At 27.5% G+C, this 22,236-nt stretch overlaps 1 protein-coding gene across 3 annotated transcripts in view; it reads left to right on the top strand.

The window, feature by feature from the left end:
* Positions 1-1,723: 1,723 nt before the first annotated feature.
* The window catches only part of LOC129951801 (homeotic protein spalt-major), a 29,954-nt gene continuing 9,441 nt past the window's right edge, over positions 1,724-22,236 (top strand). For all 3 annotated transcript variants that reach the window (XR_008782235.1, XM_056064122.1, XM_056064121.1), the window contains exon 1: positions 1,724-3,116. Coding sequence is in view for 2 of the 3 variants with exons in the window: in XM_056064122.1 (XP_055920097.1) it covers positions 2,972-3,116 (145 nt within the window). In the remaining variant the exon portion in view is untranslated. The remainder of the gene's footprint in view (positions 3,117-22,236) is intronic.

Here is a 22,236-nt window from a genome sequence, read left to right as displayed (position 1 = left end):
TTGCGAATTCCTTAATTACAAAATGGTCTGATGCCAATAACTGAACGGATTTAATTAATACACCTATAGGTACTTGTTTGTATTTTGAAAAATTTCACTTACCTATTTAGAATACATGATTCTTATTAAAACTGCGTAAAAAATATCAAGAAACTTGATCAATAACTGTAAATGTTAAAAATAACGTTATATTTATGTATTCCACTCAAAGGATTACAATTTACACTTTTACAGGTTTCCTCCATTTTTAATCTGATAACACAAAACATACACACCAAAAAATCACACACTGCAAAAACAAACAAACTACAATCAAATTAAATTCACCACGGTCACATACAATTCTTACCACGCGGCCATTATTCAATAAAATTCTCTTTATCTTCGAAAATCCAATGGTATAAGAGTTTATACTCACATCAAAATCAATCTCTCTCTCATCGAAAAACAAAACAAACCCAATGAACAAAAACAGCAATAACAATATACATTTACCCAACTATAAGCAATTCCAATTGAACACTCAGGTTAGGGTGAGACGGGCATATATCCCACCAAAACCAGTTGTAAAACTCAGAAAACTGGAAATCATATTCAATGGATTCGGATCGCTCTCCAAAAAGGTGGAACGAGGAAGGTGGATGAGAATAAAAAGCAATAAACCAGCCACCACAGGAACAACAAAAATTTTGAGAGGAAATAAAGGAATAACAGAGTTATGATGAAAATCATATATGGAGAGGTTTTTTGTTTCATCTTTTGTATGTTTTATTTTTCTTTTACCTTTTGATCAGCTTGAGCTTGAGACTTGTGAGTGGTGTTTTGTGTTTTTGGTTGTTGTGCGGTGGTGGGGTAATGCGGTTAATATGCATATGACAGGTTTTCTTTCTCGCTCTTTCTTCAGGTTTGGGGTTATTTGTTTTTATTTTGGTTTATTATGAGTGTGTGTAGGAGAATTATGAATTTTATTTGTTTTTTGGTTGGCAAAAAGAAAAGGAGAGGGGATAAATATGGGTTTGTCTTTTCTTCTTCTTGTTGTTTGTTTTTTTATGTTTTGTGTTGCTTTTCATAATTCCGTCGGCTTTGTTGGTGTGTTCAATTGGAGAAGGGGTTGTTAGGTGAAGGTGGCGCTGCTGGTGTCAGTGATTATGATGTATGATTATGAAAAGGGGTGGGGCAAATATGAATTTTTGACAGGCGGGCCATAAGTTATGAGAAATTTCAAGATGGAGTCTCGACTTTGTGTTTGATGTTCACTTAAAGGTGAGTGAGAGAAGCAATCATAATTTCATCTTTTCTTTTTTTTTTCTTTGTGTAAGCAGAGTATAAAAATGAAGAAGAGAACAAGAAAAAAAAACAACAAAATTATGAACCAACTGACTCCCTCTCTCATACACACTGGGAGATTTTAAAATATCATAATAATTATCTACAGTTGGTCTTCGGTCTTCGCTGGTTCGCCGTTCGCTCATAATTTCTACCCGATGAGCGTAAGGGAGAAAGCCAATATGAGCGAGAGAAAGAAAAAACATACTACAAATACGATTGTCCGATAGAGAGCGATGAAATGAAAAGAAACACATCGACTACACTGCGAATGCGAACGAAGGAGATGGAAGCAAAACTTGAAGTGAGCAAAATAATGAAAAAAGAAACGAAAATTGAGTGATTTTTCCTGTTGTCGCACTGTTGTTGTGTCAGTGCTATTTTGACGCGCGTTCCGAACATATCCATATCACGGAAGGTACCGCGGTCGCTCAAATATCGCAAATCACAGTCGAATATAAGAAATTCGATTCGTAAATAATAACGAGTTATTATCGGAAACACAAAACATCAACAGATACAATAATCGTGATTTTTATCAAATAAATTAATTGTGGATTTTTGAAGAAAAAAAAAAGAATTTTTGTTTGTATATTGAGTGATATAAAAGTTTAACTGTTTTCGTCCGGTCAGTGTTTGATGAAAAGACCATAACGTGACGTTTTACCCGTAATAACTCATACAATCTACACACATGCACATACTTTTATATTGATACGGCAATAAGAGTAACGTAAGAGTACGACAACGACGACGGACGTCCAAAACCAAATCAAAATCGAAATCGAACCGATCCGATCCGTTGACGTGGGGAGGGGTAGGCGAATAACAGAAAACAGAAAACAGACTGTGTGATGGATGAGTGAAGTATATGCCTATGTAATGCACGCATATATACATATACATATATGTATTTCAATTATTATGACGACGATGATGATGATGAGCACCTAGAGTTATTATTCGTTTATTCGAAAATAATGATGACAGTTGATGACGGCAACGTGCAGTGTAAACACACATCATAATCACAACACCACACAAAATAATAACACACTCGATATTTTTTCTATAATAAATAATAAATTATTGTTTATTAAAATTTAAATTAAAAAAAATTATTTCTTACTTTTTTTTATGAAATAATTCCTACCTACCTACCAATCTTTTTTGTATAAATAACAGTGTTTTTGTGGGAAAGAAAATATTGAAACTCATGCAACCGGTATCGCGTATTCTGACACAACAAACAAAAGAAAGGATATTTTTGTGATTTTAAGAAAAATAGGTAATAAAAAAATATAAATTTTTATTACTGAAATAAAAATTATGAAGTGAAGTGAAACGCGAGATTGAAAAAAATGGATTAAACAAAAAATGAAGCGAGGATTTAAATTTAATTTTTCGAGATGATACTTCGAAAGCATTAATAAAAAACCTTCGGGGACAATAAAAGTTAAAAAAATAAATAAAAATACAGAAAAATCAAACGGAAGAAAATAAAAGTGCGGTTACGGGTTCGTTTATTTGTTTCCTCAGTTTGATACGTTTTTTTTATATTTTTATTGAAAAATCGGAATAATTTGCATCATAACACAAAAGTTTCCGGTTTTTTGTTCTGACAAAACGAGAGAATAATTTTTAAATGAAAAATAATTTTGCTACTTTATTGGGTGAAATGCGAAGTGATTTAAAAGATAATACAGATACTATCAATAAAATGATACAATTTGGAACTGTTAAATATGGAATTGTTAAGCAGCTTAAAGACCGAACGAGATCTGAACGAGGTGAGTTATTGGTGCGTGTTTTTTTTTAATTCGTGATAAGATGCCAATAAGCTTTGAAATTAAAATAGAGTGATTAGAGGTAAAAAGTTTAAAGTAGGCTTACAACTATAAGCAGGTAGATCCTTCATAACAGTTAGAATACTATATTTACCAATAAGTGCTGTTCAAATAATAGTGAAAGAAACAATTCGCGAAAACATTTTAAATTCATAAGACAATTGAAATATTCAAGTTAAATTATTTACGGTACTGAGTCGCGTTTTGTTATACGGAATATTATACAATTTTTAAATAAGAGCGGTATAGTTAAAACAGGCTCAGAGTAAGTAGACGTTTAATTTCTGAACCACTTAAGATTTAACCTACTGTTCTCTACAATATTTTTAAACACAAAAATGACAGCTAATGCGGCTTAATTTAGAAAGCTTCTATTTATGATGAAAACTGTCATTAATGCAACTTTTAGTCGTCAACTGCAAGCGGCACCATTTTATTAATAGATTTCATTCTTCAATTTACCGTTAAAAAACTGAAATGTGTCAAAGTTCACCTAACACATGCCTCTGCATCTAAGATTTTATTTACCTTCTTAAGATTTAAGAAGAATTAGATAAACAAAATTGACACAAAATAAGTATGTGTTCTGTTAACTTGCTACAATACCAAAATCTTTGTTGAATAGACTTATTTTTCCAATTTTATCAGAGTTATCAATATGTCATCAATGGTTTCAGACGCCAAGTAAAGCTTAGGAAGAAAAAATTGTTGAAATCAAATAAGAAGAATTGAAACGCTTCCTTTCATTAAAATCAATTTCTGAATACATCACTGTTTTAGTCTTTTTGCTAAGAAATTTTTATATAAGATATACCTATGCCTCATTTTGGTGAATATATTTCATTTACACCGCGAATGATATATTACGTTCATAAATTGCATAAAATAAAAACATAAGAATCTTCAAAAACAAAAAACGGCAATACAAGAAAACAATGAAATACAATTTTTCTTAAAATTCAATCATATAACAATAGATTTTCGAACTTAAAGTTAATGAAAAGAAATAATTAAAACATTACAAAACATTTCTTACATCTACTTTTTTTTTCGTTTTGAATGTTATGTTCGACACGTTTTTAGTTTAAACCGAAGCCGAAAAAAATGACAAGTTTAAGCATAAATTGAAGAAGTAAGCAAATAAATTTCTGTAGAAAGAAATTTCAAATTACATTCCTAATTTATTATTTATATTTTAAAACTTAGATTCGATCTTGATTAAATAGTAGTAAGGCAGGAATAAGGTGTGAAAGATTCCCTTAAAGAAGTAAATCTACTGATCGATTATTAAATTTGAGTGCAGGTTATCAAATTTCCCTCCAACTGCTATAGGTAGTATAAAGAAGTGAAGAACTTTCAGAAGTTAAAGAAACAATACTTACACCGCAATAATATAATTCTTCTTCCAAATGTCCTTCTCTATGTATCAACTAGCTCACCAAGAAAAACTAATTTTATAGGTAGGTCTCTATACCTATTAAATTAAAAATAAAGTAATGTACAATGTACATACTCCAAATGACAAACTATAAGTTTTCTGCAGAGATCCTAATTATTTTTTGATACAAATTGAAGAAAGCCATACAATGTTGAAAAAGTGATAATATTGCGACACAATGTTTACAAATATAAGTTCTATTTTAACGTTTAATAATCGATTCAAGTTCTTTAAGATGATACTACTTGAATATTAGGACAGCAAGAAGAAGAAGCAGCGTATTTAAATTGTGTAGATAGGTATTAACATGTTAAAAGGGTTTTAAGATATACCTACCTACAAAGGAGTTATGAAATTCTTGCTTTAAAAGATTGATACCAACCACCTTAATACATAGTTCCATACATTTATTTCTCCTACTAAGATTGTTATTTAAGAAATATATTGATGTCTTGAGAAATACTAGTTTCTTATATATCAAAATGAAACCTCTTATTGGAAAACAATGTATTTACTACAATTTTTGAAGTTGCTAAATTTGCGTTTATTTAAATTGTACTGGACAAATTCTTAGTTTCTAAAGAAACAAACCTTAATACCCATTAAAAGATACCTAAAAACATACAACTGCTTTCTCTACATTTTGATAGCTTTAACATTTGGCTTGCTTTATATGCCTACACCTTTCTTATATCCAAGATTTCAATCCTCTTGAATATTTATATTAATTCAGTTTTTTGAAGTTACCTACGTCAATATTAAACAAAACTATACATAAAAACCTTTGCCATTTTGTTTTCATAATTAAACATGTATTTAAAATCAATTATGTTTACCTTACCTATGTATTTATAATAAAATTAATATTACCAAACTAAGCAAAAATGCATTAATTCAATATTAATAACCTCAGTCGATACAGATAAATATATTTTAATTCTAAATGAATGAATATAATCATAATATATTTTACTGATAACTTACAAAACGTGTCGTTTTTATTTTGCCTTTATTTTAGGCGGCTATATAGGTCTATAAGGTAGGTACCTTTTATAATAGGTATTCTAACCTTTTACTTAATTGATATATATATATATATACAAAATATACCTACCTTTCATAATAATTAGCATAGTTTTTTTGACTTCTTTAAATTTCGTGTTTATTGTTTTTTTGTCTTAATTGTTTCCTTTGACCAACCACGAAGAAGCGGTCAATGAGCGTTTTTGTGTGTTTATGGTGAATCGATCAAAGAAAAAACTTTTTTGTTTTTTAATATTATAATTAAAAAATGTTAAATAGATCCAATTTGAATCAAATTTATTTTTGATCTACAAAATTTAATGGTATCAGCAGAAGACATAAGGTGGATATCAAAGTAGATCAGTATGATTTTTGTTTGTCATGATTCTTAATTTGTTGAACTGAACTGAGATTCATGAAAAAAAGTTTTGGGTAACTTGTTAATTTAAATGTTTTGCCAACTAATCTTCTATTAGTTTGTATTTATTTTTATTTATTGAGTTAGATAGATAATATTCTAATAGTTGCTTAGCCCGATTTTCAATTTTTAATATAATTTAAAGGTCTTTTTCCTTATGATTAACTGGCATAAAGGAAGGAGCGAGGTACATTTACCTAAAACGTATAATTTATTAAAGAACATAGTGAATTAACTCAGAATATTTGAAAGATGTAGTTAAAAGTGATATATAAATACTTAGTAATTGTTTCAGAGTTTATTAAAGAAGAAGGCAATAATCTCACACAATACAAGAATAAAATATCCACATACGAAAAAATCGCTTTTTAAGAAACCCGATCAAAAACAATGTAATCACCAAAAAAGTCTTTCATAAAACTATTTGTTTGTGCATCTTTATGACAACACTTTTAACTTAAGCTTTGAATCTTTAACTAGAAGAATATTAGAAGTTATGAAAATACTGCAAATACGGTGTAAATATTTTGATATTTCTGTTAAAGTTCATCCAATTTTATTAAAAATGAAAATTTTCTCAACTAGTAACGCTTAAAAGATATAAAGCATAGCAAAACCTCACAAAAGAAGAGACAAATTGTCAGATAATTTTGATATTTCAATATTGTTTTATATTACAATGTTGTTAGGACTTCACTAAGTCGTTTGTCAAGGAATATGTCTTATCCATAAAGCATAGAAGATTTTAAAGACATGTAGCATAGATTAACCACTCAACAATATTCTTTATTATCTCAAACCTAAAATAGTTAGTTTTACTATCAAATTTGATCAATTTCCATACAGTTTTTTCCAAAAAAAAACGTAAAGATAATTTATTAAACTTATCTTCAATACTTTAATTTAAAACATTTTAAATGGATTTATTGGTAACTTTTGACTAGCATGTCTAAAAAATCTGGACACATAATACGAAGCAGTTAAAGGATCACTCTAATAATGTCTAACAGCGTTTAAAGAAATACGTGGTTGTCTCTGTCTGTTTATGGAAGAAACATCAAAATATATAATAAAGCCTTCACTATTTTTAAACGGCTTCAGTTTATTGCACCAAGTTTTTGTCGCAATAAAAGGCTATGTCTTCTCTCAACTTAATACCTTATCTCAAATCTCAAATCATGATTTACAAGTTGACATGTCATTCAGCAATTACCTTCTTCGATTATTGTCTTAATCATAGCAAATGTTTTATAAACATTTCTATCGGTCAAAAAAATTATAAAGTGAAATAATAAGTTTGTGCAGTTCTGCTTACAAGACATTTGTTATTGATTTATATCAGAAGTATTATCTACTTAATTTGCGATGCAAATGAATGTTTCTTTAAAAATCACTTTTTCCATGATTTTCGTTGTTTTATCGATACTTTTATAAGCAATTTCCTATAGAAGTTGCTAGTTATCTTCCTTCCTCACTTCTAGGAATGCCAATCACTTTATCCTTGAGTTAAATTGCAGACGAACAAGAAGTTCTTGTTTTACGAACCGCACATCAAGAATGTGAAAATACCCACCTCTGTTCTTCCCTCCCATTTTAATAATCAAAGAACAATATTCACCGGCATAGGAATCTCCTCTTAAATCCTACTATTTTTTTCTATAAGGCTTGCACTGTGTTCAAACTTTAAACGTTTTAAGTGTTTCCGAACTAAAGAAGCAGAATTGTAAAATGCAATCATTTGGATAGTTTTGTACCATTTTTGAGGTTGATATCATTTACATGCTCATTTTGGGGACAATCTTTAAAAGTAAAAAGTCCCAATCAAGTTATAGCGGTTTTTTGTACAACTTTAGTGAGTGTTTTATTAATTCTGTTGTTCTCTTTAAAATAAAAAAATTATTCAGTATAAGAAGTTAAAATCAAATTGGCAGCTGTATCGAATTGCCTATGATGGCGCCAGTTATAGCTCTCACTGGTTTTTATCATTAAAAACAAACATTGTAATTTTCTTGACAGGTTTTTAAAGCCATCATTAAAAGTTTCTGTCATTGTAAAAATTTCCTGATAAAAATAAACCGAAAAACTTTTACTGACAGAAATTTGTCATTGGAACTGTGTGAAATTAAAACACAAATCAGTGGAACGAATCGTTTCACTTTTTAACATAAAAGTATCAGCTGTTCAGGATATGAATTTCCGTCCGGAAAATAGAAAAATAGGTTTTTAGAGAAAAACAAATGAGCAATTACACTGTTTTTTTCCTTAAACAAAATTATGTGGGTGATTTCCGATCGATCATTATATAATTTTCATGTCTAATCGAAGGGAAACATAGTCAAATATTGATTCAAAAATGTTCCCGGATCGATTTCAATGATAGTTATCACTGGACCCTACTTCTACTAAAGTATTAATAGGCCAACAAAAACGAATTTTTAAATTAAGAATCAACTATCATGCTTTGTTAACAACATTTTCAATATTGCATTCAGTTCTCAGTCCTTAAGTTATTCAATTTTCCCAAGTATCCTCAAAAAACACACTTTCCATAAACAAAAACACATTCCTCTTTCTCCAAATTCTAAATTGCCGTCGGAAGGTAGGTTAGTTTATTTTTCATCTTCCTTATACAAAACTCAAATCATCATTAATTTCACTGTCAAAATATTCAAATAATTGCCACTTAAAACGACAAAAGAATTCATTTAAAAATCTTAACTCCAAATGTACCTACCTATATAATCATTCAAATCCTTTTTTTTTGTTCCGTTATCATATCCTTTCCATCTTACTTAATCGCTTCGATTAGTTAACACACAGCCTAATAACCATCAAGCTGTTTTCCTGATGCCAATTAAGCGTATTTGGTAGCTCTTTTAGAAAATATTCTCTTGACTCCTGATATGCGATAAAAAATCCTTCTCATTCCAATTAATCTGGTTAATTATGTATAAAACTTGTCTTCAAGTAAAAAAAATACCAGAAAAATAAAAATAAAATAATACCTTTATATACTTCATATCTATCTACAAAGGAAATAATAATAATAATAACGCACCGCCATTAACAAAAAAATTTCATCTTCTTCTTTTTTTATATTTCTTTGCATTTTTAACAAAATACCAAACCTATCTTTCGTATAAAAATAAAAAATAAAAAATGGAGATTGGCATATCCAGAGGCTTAAAAAACTAACTCCGGTGGCTTAATTAGTATCGAGATGTGGTCACTTTGCTATCAAATCTTCACCATCTTTGATTTTTATTTCATTCATACATATTTTTTTGTTTAGTAGGTATAAAACCTTTCTCGACTTATAATACTCATACCTACCTACCAACCTTTTATCTTTCATCTCCATCTTGTTGAATAAAATTAAAAAAGAAAGATACAGATACAGCGTTTGTTGTTGTTGTGGTTGGTTCTTAAAATTAATAATTAATATTCCATTTTATGTTTAAAAATACAAAAAAAAAATCCCAAATGAGCCGCTGTTGATGGTGAAGATCTTTAAGACCTTAGAAGGAAAAAATGAATAACAACGGATATTAATAGGTATCCAAAATGCTTTCACAGTGATAAAGTTGGGAAATTAAACCCACGTTTTGTCTGGTCTCATCTCGTCTGCGGGAATCAAAAAAGTATCAAGCAACTTTTGACAGAAAACGTTCAAAAAATTGTTCATTTTTCAACATATGAATATGCAGGTTTATGTATGTCTTTGAGTCTGTGTATCTTTTGAGAGATGCTAGATGAAGGTATGAAAGTTAACTATGTATAATTATGAATAAATTAATCTTAATGTGCATAAAAAGGTTTGAAAGAAGAGAGTCTATTTTGTGTTGGTCCAGAGTTATAGATTTTCATCTCACTCTCATCGTGGAGTCAAAAGATAAGATGCCACTCTAGTCTTAGCACTTTAGGCATCATCATCATATCACCAACGATCGGAGCTCCAAAAATGAAAAAAAGAGGTAGATACTCTGGGACTTTGTATCTTTTGTTTGATTGTTTTGTAGGTATTTGGCTTTTGGTTGGTTTGAGAGAGTTCAGCACCCAATGACGTGGAGTGGAGTTGAATATATAGGTATACCTCTATACCTACATTTAAGATCCAACCTTAGTGACAGTAGCAAAGATGAGATACATTCTTAGAAGACGACGACAACAACGAAGACGACAACGTCGTTGGAGGCAATTTACATTTAAATGAATCAATAAATAATTTTGTTTCGTTTTTTTTTTTGTATTGTTACTTAATTTTTCTCGTGTTCTTTTTGGTTGAATTTTTCATGTTTCATCTTTTTTTTTTCGATTTTTTTCAATAAATTTTATATTTTCTTGAAGGGGTAAGAGGGGGAAAAATGTTTGAATTTTTGATTATTTAGATACATTTTGTTTCTTAAAAATCTTAAAAGAAATATTATAATGGATGTTGAGTAGAGATTTTTTGTTGTTTTTGGATCGTTGTTGAAAAAAATAATTGATGGAACTTCTTCTATTTTTTATTTTTATTAATTTTATTAAAAAAAAGAAAATATTTATGTTCACTCGTTAGGAGCCACTTAAATGATAGGCAAATGAGTGCAGAACGAATCGAAACAACAACAAAAAAATACATATTTATTGTTGTCAAAAAGTTATAACGTAGAAAAAAAAGAAAAAAATTAATAAAATAGAAGAAAAAAGATACAAATGTGAAATCACTCACAATTTGATATTGATAAATTATAAACATGATAGTGATGAGTTATTTTGTGGTTTTGGAATTTGAATATTAAGTTTGGTAGTTGTATAAAAGAAAAAGACAGTGAGTCAAATATTTGTTGTTATATTTGTTCGTCAATGAAATTCCTAAAAAGTAGATAAAAATGTGATGTGTCATCAGAAAACTATTTTAATATACAATTAAGAGGTTATCAAAAAAGGCCATGTTTATCTTGTTCGTCATATGGCTTGGCTATATGAACATTTTTAGTTCTAGTTTCCAAATAGGTAGGTTATGTGAATAATTAAACACAAAACTCAAATATTTGGCAGAACATGATTTGGAAACAGCTTTTAAGTTGATTTAAAATCAATATGGAAAGGGCTTGTTTATGTTTCATTTTGAATGCGCCATTTGCTATCATCTTTGGACATTTGATAAGTTAAAACTATACCGTTACTAAAAATGGAGCTTCATCAATGCATTGAAACTGCTGAAATTCAATAGAATTGTGAACATTTTGGGGTCACAGTTTGAGCTTTAAAAAAAAAGTTCTGATGTGGCTAAGAGGGGACTACAGTTTGCAGTTTTGTGATTAAGCACCTTTAAACTATTTCTTGAGGCCACATGAGAAATAAAGTCTTTTTAAAACTCCACATTTGATGCAAAACCATAAGGAAACAATTCGTAAACTTATCGAGTGCAGAGACGCAAATGTTGGAATTGGTCATGAAAAAGGTGTGGTACTCCATTAATTTCCCTTCCAATTATCAATATGATGTTAGTCATATTATTTTGTGACCGTCTAAGACTTTTGAAAATAATCAAAGAAACTTTTAAAATGAAAAAAATATTGCAACACTTTTGCTGAAACTTTGGGGAAGTGTTTGCTTGGTACATGGAAAATTATATATTTTTAGTAAAAAAGGTTTTTTGGCCCAAAAAGTCCACTTTTTTATATAAGAAGAACAGTATGCTAAGGAATCTTTCGGCCAATAGCTTTCTGCAAAAAAATTAACTTAATTAAAATCTCATCAAATTAAAATTTAACAAACAAATCTTTCTAATAATTTACGCTAAAAAAAGATATCTTAACTATAAATCGATATTGAAAACTTTGATGTTTCATGATAAGTCTTTTTGCTCAATTTTAAGAATTAAAAATCAGATAAGTTTTTAAATAAAATCAAAACTGTTTTAATACTTTTAAATGTTTAATATGTTTTTATATTAATTTCCCTATGTTTTAATTTAATTTACATTTAATCCCTAATCTTGGTTAACTATTTTGTTTATTTCCGTGTATTTAAATTCTTATTTTTACTTTTTAGTTGTATTTTATTTGTATACTTGTATTATTTTTAATATTTAATTGTTTTTATAATTTTTTTTCATTTTATATTGTTTTTTTTTTTGTTATTCTGCATTTTAATATTGTAGTGTTTTTTTTATTGTTTCTTTTTATTTGTAGTATTTGTTGTTTTTATTCTTTAGATAAAACAACTAAACTCAGACTTTTATTTTATTATTTTGTTTATTTTCAAATAAAAATAAAGCTAATTATTACATATTTGCTGTCAAAATAAAAGTCAAATATATTTCAATTTTCACATAAGATAACGTCTTTGGTTTCCAACGTACCTTCGAAAAATAAATCAAGGATTATAAAAAATATGTAGAAATTTGTTTTTTTTTTTGCAATAAACTTTATATATTTTTGTTTTATAAGCTTATATTCGACATTAAAATATAAAACAAATTGATTTCTTTTGCAAATATTTTAAACTAAAATCATCTGGCGCCAATCTTTATATTGCTTGAATAGAACTTTATTAGAAACTTACTTAATCCGTTTCGTTACCAAATAACATATTTTTTCAGATATTAAAATAGTATTTTAAGTTATTTATTTTGTCATATTAATCTCTTAGCTTTAAATTTTAAATCCCATATGATTTATTATTAACAATTTTGTTTTTCTTATATTTTGTTATTAATGTATATGAAATTCCAAATAAATAATAAATCACTATCAAATTAATTAAAAATTAAAAGAAAAAAACTACAAAAAAACCTAAACATTAATTTCCCACCCACCACACATAATTTTCAATCATTTATAAAAATAAAATACAAAAGTTCTAACAAAAAAAATCCTTCAAAAGATGATATTTTCGATAATAACTCATTTCATAATTCACACAAATTCATTTTCCGGCAAAAATATTTGTTGTTTTTTTTGTCTGTGTTATTTTTATAAACACTATAAAAAAATATATACATACATTTTACATATCTGTAGATTGTTTTCATTATTTCAAAAAATATATATCTGTAGATTGTTTTCATTATTTCAAAAAATATAAAATTTTTAGATCACATGAAAACGCTTTTAATATGATTATATTTTCCACACTAGGTATAGTTTTTGTTTGTACCTATGTACATATCTGAAACATTCCTCATTCAATGCAGAAAAAAAAAACATATTTTTTTCATTTTGTGTTGTTGTATATGAACCAGGAGCGGGTTTATCACCTATTCACCTGTTTGTAGGCCTAAGATCAAATTCTTCTATCCATAAAAGAATGTGATGAATATTAAGCTAAGTTCGAAGATTCTTGGATTCCCCTTAAAACAACTTTAAAAACCTTTTTAACCCCTATCATTTCGATATTTAGAGCCTTAAAACCACTATACATCGGAATCTCGGCTCAAACCATTTCCAATTCAAACTATAATCTCTTTAGAGTTGTTTAAAGAAAAAACATAGAAAACATAGAATATTGGTCAACGACTAGTTAAGAACTATTTTTAGACAAATGAAAAATAATTTCAACTCATGTAAATACATGAAAAACATAAGAACAGATAACATCGCAAAAACATCGCACGGCCAATTTTAAATAATTTGAAGTTAATTGATAAAAAATTGCCCATTTAATAGTTTTTCTATTGGTAAATATTGTTTTTCGTTAATTTCGCACTCATTTACTTCAAAAAAGTAGTGCACAGGAGAAAGGTGGGTGTTGTAGTAGCGCCCTTGGATTAAATTGATAAATCCGCTTGTGCACTTTTGGTACCTGGACGAACACTGTTGGTAAAATTAATAGTGTATCTCATGTGAATTATGGAAATTCTAAAATAAAATACGATTTATATCTAACCAGGCCAATATAACGAGCCATCATGATGGTTTAATACTTCCATATAGTCCATATATATATAATATACTACGTACTGTCAGTAAGTATACACATAGATATACAGCATTCAGATAGATAGTGTAAGCACATAATAATTTAAATCTTATTGAACCAACAAAAATAAAATATGCATATAAAATTTGAATTGATCGAGGATTTGAAAATAGATTGAAAATTCGGATATAAAAATGATGTGTGTTGCGAGCAGATATACAAAGATACTCGTATAAACAGCACATACATATATATTATAGTTTCGAAGCAACCATCGTCATCATCATATCCAGGAGCAAAAACCTAAACACAGAAGCCATGACGATGATGTTGATGACGATGACGACGGACGAACAGGAATATCTAGTATCTAATAGACGACGAGATTGCTATACATTTGATGAGTTCGAAAATATATATACAAATTTTCAAACTATCTACGTACTGCGCGCCATCCATAGAGCAACCAACACACAATCCGCAGTTACCTAGTACACACAATCTGAGGTCAACATTGGAATAAATTTAACCTACTATAGATACTATATACAAAAATATCTATATATCTACATATATACAAATGGGTGCAATATAGGCTTGTATATTAAAAACAAAGTCTAAAACAGGAACAATAACAAAAAATTATATAGATACAGTAGTAAAAAAGGGTGACATTGCCATATAGATACGTACATACTTATACTCGAATGTATATATCGCACCATATTTGCAATTCGAATTTTCAACTCGTTCTTGTATTTTTTTTGGTGTTGTAGGTTGATAACTATTTTTTTATTTGATTGTACATTAAACGAAATAATAAATAAAATTTTTGTTTTGTGTTAAAAAAAAACATTGAAAAATAAAAGGAAATCGTATTTTCATATTCCATTCCTTCTTTCTTTTTTTAAATTGTTATATATACACTGTTGTTGTTGTTATTATTATTCGTGATAATGATATTTTGTATAAAAATGTATACCATACCTACTCAAGTCGAAAGTTATCACCATTGAAGTCATTTGTATATGAATAAATGTGGTGTCCGTGAAATTAAAATGTAGGTACTTATATTGCTATCGCGACACAGAAGTATCTATATAGATACTTTTTGTATAATAATCGTATGAAAAATGCTTGTAAAACGCAATGTTGAAGAATAATTTGCATATAGAACAAGAATTTAATTTATATATTTTATTTTATAAACACCAACAACCATCAAGGAGGGAGAATTCAGAATTTCCTGAATACTTATCATATTATTAATATTTATTTATTGTTTTTTTTTTTTGTATTTTATTTTTTCTTGTTCAAGAAAATTTAATTTAATTTAATTAGGTATATGAGTATAAAATGTAATTTTAATTATTTTGAATTGATAAAGGGTTATAGAGGTTAAATAAAAGTAAAGCAACGTGTGTGTATAAAACAATAGAGTCATTGTTTCTTTATTGAGGAGTGATTTAATTTAATGAATAATAAGTAGATGCGACTTACAACAATTTAAAACATTCACTTGTTTAAAAAAATATTCAAATTCTTTTTCTTTTTTTTGTAATTTAATTTCCTTATATAAAAATACTAACTATTTCGCATTACTATTTGTATTTATGTTTAATTTTCAACGTTAAGTGGCTTGATACTCAAATTCTTTTGCTTATTTAAGTTTCACTTTGTGAACAAACATTTCTTAATTTCAATTTAATACAGTATATTTTTTATAAAGCATCTTTTAGGCAGTCAAAATCTCACCACTCTATGGGCAAATTTGTAATTCGATGTTTTCTATGTTTTTTATTTCTTTATTTAGTCAAACGCCAAATTGAGTATTATTATTTATTGAAATTTTTAATCCATTTTTTCTTTCAATATTTCGGAGAATTTCAATTTGATAATGCAGTCAGTAACGAATTAATTGTTAACGTTTAGTGGCTTGATACTCACATTCTTGCGATTATTTGAGTTTCACTTTGTGAATAAACATTTATTGATTTTAATTTAATAAAGTATACTTCTATAATGCATCTTTTAGGTAGTTAAAATCTCACCACTATGTGAGCAAATTCGTCATTCTATGTTTTCTATGTTATTTGTTTCTCTATTTAGTAAAACGCCATATTAAATATTTTTGATTGATTTTTTAATCTATTTTTTTTCAATATTTTGGAGAATTTCAATTTGACTGTGCAATATTTTCTATGATTTTTTTAATTTGATAAGATGATCGTCCCATTACCTTATCTTTCAATAGTGTAAAATTCAAGTTTTTAACTTATACCTATAATAAATATAATTAAAATCAACTAAACGATTTCCGTTTTTACAGAATGCAAAGCAAAATTCTAATTAAATACATAACGGTGGAATGTTTTCTATATTTTTTTTGAAAGTGCTTTATCATCTTTTTGAAGTAAATATTAATTAAAACGAAATAACAAACTTTCTATATTTGAGGTTAATTGTTCAAAGTTTGTTCATGAATTTGTTGTTAATTTGCTTTGATGTTAATTTTGTCTTGTCTTCTATGTTTTAACACATTTGCCAAGTGATAAGGTATTTTCATTTTCAAATAACTCCAATATTGAGCATTTAAGTACAATATGCAAAGTTAGTAATTGTTTTGTATTTATTTTTTTTTTCTATGTTTTTTTTCGCTATTTCTTAAACCAAATTAAAAAAATCCATTAATCCGTTGGTAGAATTTCAATTTAATCGTATAACAGAAACTTAAATACCATTATATGAATTAATTTTTCGTTCAAAAATGTTATTTCTATATATCTAAAATACATGCAATAATTAAAAACGATATAATGTAGGACTTTCGTTGGGCGCCATTTATAAAAATGTCTTCTTAGTAACTCATAGCAATAAACCCTCCTTTTATTGCAGCAAAAAGTAGTTAAAACACATATTTTAAAACAGTTTAAGAGGTCTCACATTGGGCGCCATTTAATTCAAAATGAGTTTTCTTATATAAAATTTGCAAATAATGACACACACACATTCAAGGCAAATCATTAACCATCAAAAATGTATTTTTTGTTTAAATATGTGCAGATATAGGATCTCATGCTGATAGCTAAATTTAATTTGTGTTTGTTCTTAGGTATGTAGGTACTTGTATTCTTTAAATCTCTTATAAATAAAAACGTAATCAAATTAAAAAACAATATTTTTCAAAAACAAATGTCCACGTTGGGCGCCATTTAGTAGTGATTATTTAAGTTTATTGGCGTTCCATTGATCCGTTGATAAAGCTTCAATTTTATTCTATGTTTTCCTTGTCATTTATATAAGGTAAAAAACTCCTCCTTAAAAAGAAAAAAAATATGTATATGTGGACTATTTTATTACTTATTTTATTAATAAAGTCAAGTTTTAAAAATCAGCCTTCAATTCAGAGTTTCAATTTTTTCGTGCAATGTTTTGTATGGGTTTCCTTGGTATTGTCTATAATAAGTGAATTAATCCAAAAATTATAAACACATTTTGGCAATGCAATGACAACATTTTTTAAATTGAAATCTAATAACTAACAACACCATCAATGAATGCTCATGTTTGAAACCATATTAAAACGCTGAAAGAAATAATTTAAAATTGATGGCTAATTAACGGTAGTAAACCATATTTACTGCTTTTAAAGAGAAAACAAACTCAAATAATTAAGGTCAAATTATCTACCTAACCTCTTTTCATCGTGAGTATTTTTTCGATTACTTTTTAATCATTATCTTTTGTTTTTGAGTGACAAACTTAAGTGTTAAAAATCAGTTAGCTTAAATAATTTTCAAAATTGAATGTTAAAAACATAATTAAAATTAATTTCTTTTAAATAATAGAAACATATATCCCCCCTTAAAACCATTTCTCAAGCCCCTTGAAAAAAAAATATTAAAAACCAAACTCAAACTTATTCTCAGCCAATCAGGTCCCTTTATAAGTTAAAAGTCAGTATATAAGAATATCTTTATGAGATGACAAATTACGCCCATTATCAAAAACCCGATTTAAACTAGATCATTTTCCAAAAGAAACCCGTACAAATCCATACATATCTCTATAAATAAATAAATAAAAATTAGCATTTTACAATCTAATGCCCACAAGGTGATAAAAAATTTAATGAACTCCCAAAAAATAAAACAAAAATTAATAATGGAAGGAAAGGAAGCTAGAAATACCAAAGATTAATCTTCATTTATGCGCATTAACATATATTTTATTTCTACTTATTTTACCTTTATACAAAAATAAAACAAAACCTAGAGTGTTAATATACCTAAATCGATTGAATAAATTATAAATTTATTGTTTTTTGTTTCTTGATGTGGGGTTTTTGGGTTTATACTCCTCGCTCTCTTTCTGTCTGTCTGTTTGTTATCAATAAACCCCATTTTTGTAGGTATGTTATTTTTATTTCAAATCATAAAACAAAAATCATAAAAATCTTGTTAGGTTTCAAAACCAAAAAAAAAAATAAATAAAATTAAATCACGATCGAAATAAATTTAACAAATTTTCTATTTTATTGTTTAATTTTAATATATATAATTTTTTTTTAAATTATTTATTTCAATCAGGTATCTTTAGATATAAAACATAAAAAGAAACAAAAAAAAAAAAAAAAAACTCACTCAATTATAGACACGTGTAGTATTTTTTGAAATTTACCTACCTTCATAAAAATCTAAAATGAAGTCGAGGACAGATACGTTTCATTCTCCATCAACATTAGTCCAAACTATGAATTCATTTATTATTTATATTATATTATTATATGACTAAGTTTGGTATTAATTTTATGTATTTTTTATGATATTTTTTTATGATTAAATTATATAGTAGATACTTCCAAAAAAATTTTATTTTAGAAATACATTAGCTGATGATTGTATTTATATATATTAATTTTTCGTTTTTTCCTTTGTTCTTCTATCTCTAATTTTAATTCATTATAAAATACATTTTATGTTTCTATGATTAGCATTGATGGTAGATAAGTAAGTGGAATATTAAAAAAAATCAAAAAATTAAATATACATTTATATCGAAGCGTGTAATCTGTAATGTTACACACTGCTGATGGAATAATAAACATGTATAGAAATTTAAAGTTGAGACCGAAAGTCTGGGAAAAAAGCTTCAAGATACTTGTATCTTCAACTTGTAACTTACATATTCATGATGCATAAGGCTTTGAGTTAGTCAAGAGTTTTAATTTTTTGGTTACCTTTCTTTTAGTAGATCGACAGATTTCTTTTGTTCAACTCTAAAAATTAAGAGAATTAAATGTAACTAAGTCTTTTTTGTTGTCATCATCGTCATCCATAAATCTTATCCTGTTTCTTAATAGTGTGTGTGTGTTTTTTTTGTGTATATACGAAAAACTGTCTTTTAGCCATCTTAAGTGTTAAAAATTTATGATTTCATAAATCTTCTTTTACCAACTTAAACAAAAACAAACTATTTTAATTTTGTTGTCTAATTTGTATATTGTATTATAATGCAGAAGATACAGATACAAGTCAATCCTGAAGATACTATGCGTCTAAAGTCCCTGTAACCCCGCGCATCACAAAGAAAAGCCAATACAATAAATAAATCTATTTTTTTTTTTTAAATTCACTGTTCATTTATTATTAACGCAGAACACTTAAAAAAATCGTCTCTGTGGTTCTTAAATCAACTTTAATGATATCACATATATACTTATGTACACATATATGTAGATGAATAGCCTCCTTTGCGTCTGGTTCTGGGATCTTGTAGAGTTTGGTGGTGATTCTTGTTCCGCTCCACCATCGCCATTGTAAAATCCATGTATCTTCTTAGTCTTCAGCGTCAGCTTCGAACGTTGTGTATCGTGGATCGTTGGTCCGTTTCGTTGTGGCTGCCGCCATATTAAATGAGCGATGGATACACGGAAAAAGTAAGGAACCTCACCTCATAAAAATTGATTAACCAAACGACAAGCGCAAACTCTCAAGATATAAGGTATACCTAAACATTTTTCTTTCTTTAATTTTTTTTAAACATCTTAAAGGCTGTCATCGAGTGAGATTGGAAACATGGTTGGTATAGGAAGGTATATGAATTGTATGTTCTCATCTTTCGGTGTGGGTGCATATTAAATTGTTAAGAATTTTGTATATTTTTCTTTTTACAAATTCGAGAGGTATGGATATACAACAATATACATACAATTTTATTATATTCAGACGACAAAATTGAAAAAAAAAAATATTAAATAGCTTATAATTCAATGAATAATTATTGTACATTTTGTATCTGCATTATATGATTTCTGAAAAAGTGATTTACATTTTTGAATTTTGCACGACATTTTTGGTTGGCTTTTGATATTTTATGGAGCTGGTGTGGAATTTTGATATTTTAATTTAAATGGGATGTTCTTTTAAATACATGGCATTAAAAGGTGTCCAAATTTATGAGGAATAATAAGAAATTTAAAATTTAATAAGAATTTACAGCTTTTGGTTCGAGGTAGTGAAATGAATTCCATAAAAAAATACATTTACTTTCTTTAATTTAAAGAATTTTGTTTATCTTCAACTTAAATGTAATTATATGAGTTGCTTTTATGTTTTGTAAAAATGGTTATTTTCTATCTACAATACACAAAATAATGTACGACTCCCATTGGGCGCCATTTGTGATCTGTGGACATATCTTGTTAATAATTCATAATTAGAAAAAAATACAATTTTATGACAATATGAAGGGGATTCCTTGCAACAAAAAGTGCTTAAAGTATATTTCAAAACAATTTAAAAGGTTTCACATTGGGCGCCATTTTATTCAAAATAAGTAAAATTTGGAATGGATTAAAAGGAGTAATTCCTATTGGCCGTTAAATTGATCCTATTTCAATAGAATGAGATAAACTTCTGTGAAAAAATGCTCAAAAAAATAAACCTCTGAGAAGCAAATATTGACGTAAACATTTAAGGCAAATCGTTAACTATAGAATATTTTTTCTTTTTTCAATGTGTGCAGATAGGATCTCATTCAGATAGCTTTCTTAAATTTTTTTTTTTTAGGTTTCCACTAGTGTTCTTTTGATCACTTATAAAAAAACACGATAAAATTATTAAAATTAAGAAAGCAAGCTATTTTTCAAAACGCAAAAATGTCCACGTTGGGCGCCATTTAAAAATGTGAATCATTAATTATTAAAGTTTAAAAATTGGCCTTTATTTAACAATAGCGTTATGGAAAAACCAATCAATATTCTATTTGATTAAACAATTGAATTTTGTCATTCACCAAAAAAAAATTGTATCCTCAATTTCTAGCATTCTTAAAAATGCTACTTCACATTGCGGGCCATTCATAAACTTAAATCCTTTAAAATCTGGTGGATACAATTCAAAAATCTTACATTTCCATTGCTTTTCTTGTCAATAGTTTAGAAAATCATCGAACACATTCAATCCGAAGTTATTTGTATGAAGAGATCCTTAGTTGGGCGCCATTTTAAAATGAAGCACATTTTAAATTTATGTGTTTTTATCATTGACTATGGAATTATTAATCGAATTTGGCCTCGAAATTGTTGCATTTATATGACTTTAATAAAACATTAAACAATACGATTTTGTTTTATCTTATTTTTTTCTTTAAAGCAACTTTCAACGCTTAAATGTGGTTAACCGCGTCTTTCATCGTGAAGTTATTAAAATTTAATTAATTCCTTACGGATGTTATATTTCCTATACCTATACAAACCCAACTAATACACCTACACCAAAAAACTGGGATATAATTTTTATTAAGAACAAATTATGTTTATTGATCCAATTAAATTTTTTCAATCATTTAACAATTCTTTGACTACGCCCCCTTCTTCTTCATCAACAAAAAAAAAGATATGATATATAAATACTCATAAATTAACTTGAAACATTTTAAAACATACAAAAAGGGGGAATATAAAATTAAATAAAAAAACCTACACTAATTTTTCTAATAATTTCATGGGTTCCACTTCATTAACTTTTCATCATCTATGTTGGAATTGTAGAATGTTGGAAAACGATGACGATTATTTCTTTGTGGTTTTTAAGTTTTATTTTTTTTATGGTTATTATTTAATAGATTTGTATGACAAATTTAAGCTGATGTTTACATGAAACATATTAAACAAAAGAATTCATAAAAACAAATAAAAATGAAAAGAATGAGTTGACGAAATAAATAATAAAAATAAAAAAGTTCAAATAAAGACTGGATACTCACTTCAAATA

The sequence above is a fragment of the Eupeodes corollae genome, chromosome 3 (genome assembly GCF_945859685.1).
Source record: "Eupeodes corollae chromosome 3, idEupCoro1.1, whole genome shotgun sequence".
NCBI lineage: Eukaryota > Metazoa > Arthropoda > Insecta > Diptera > Syrphidae > Eupeodes > Eupeodes corollae.
Note: the sequence above shows the minus strand (reverse complement) of the source record. Positions and strands in the feature narration are given on the sequence as shown.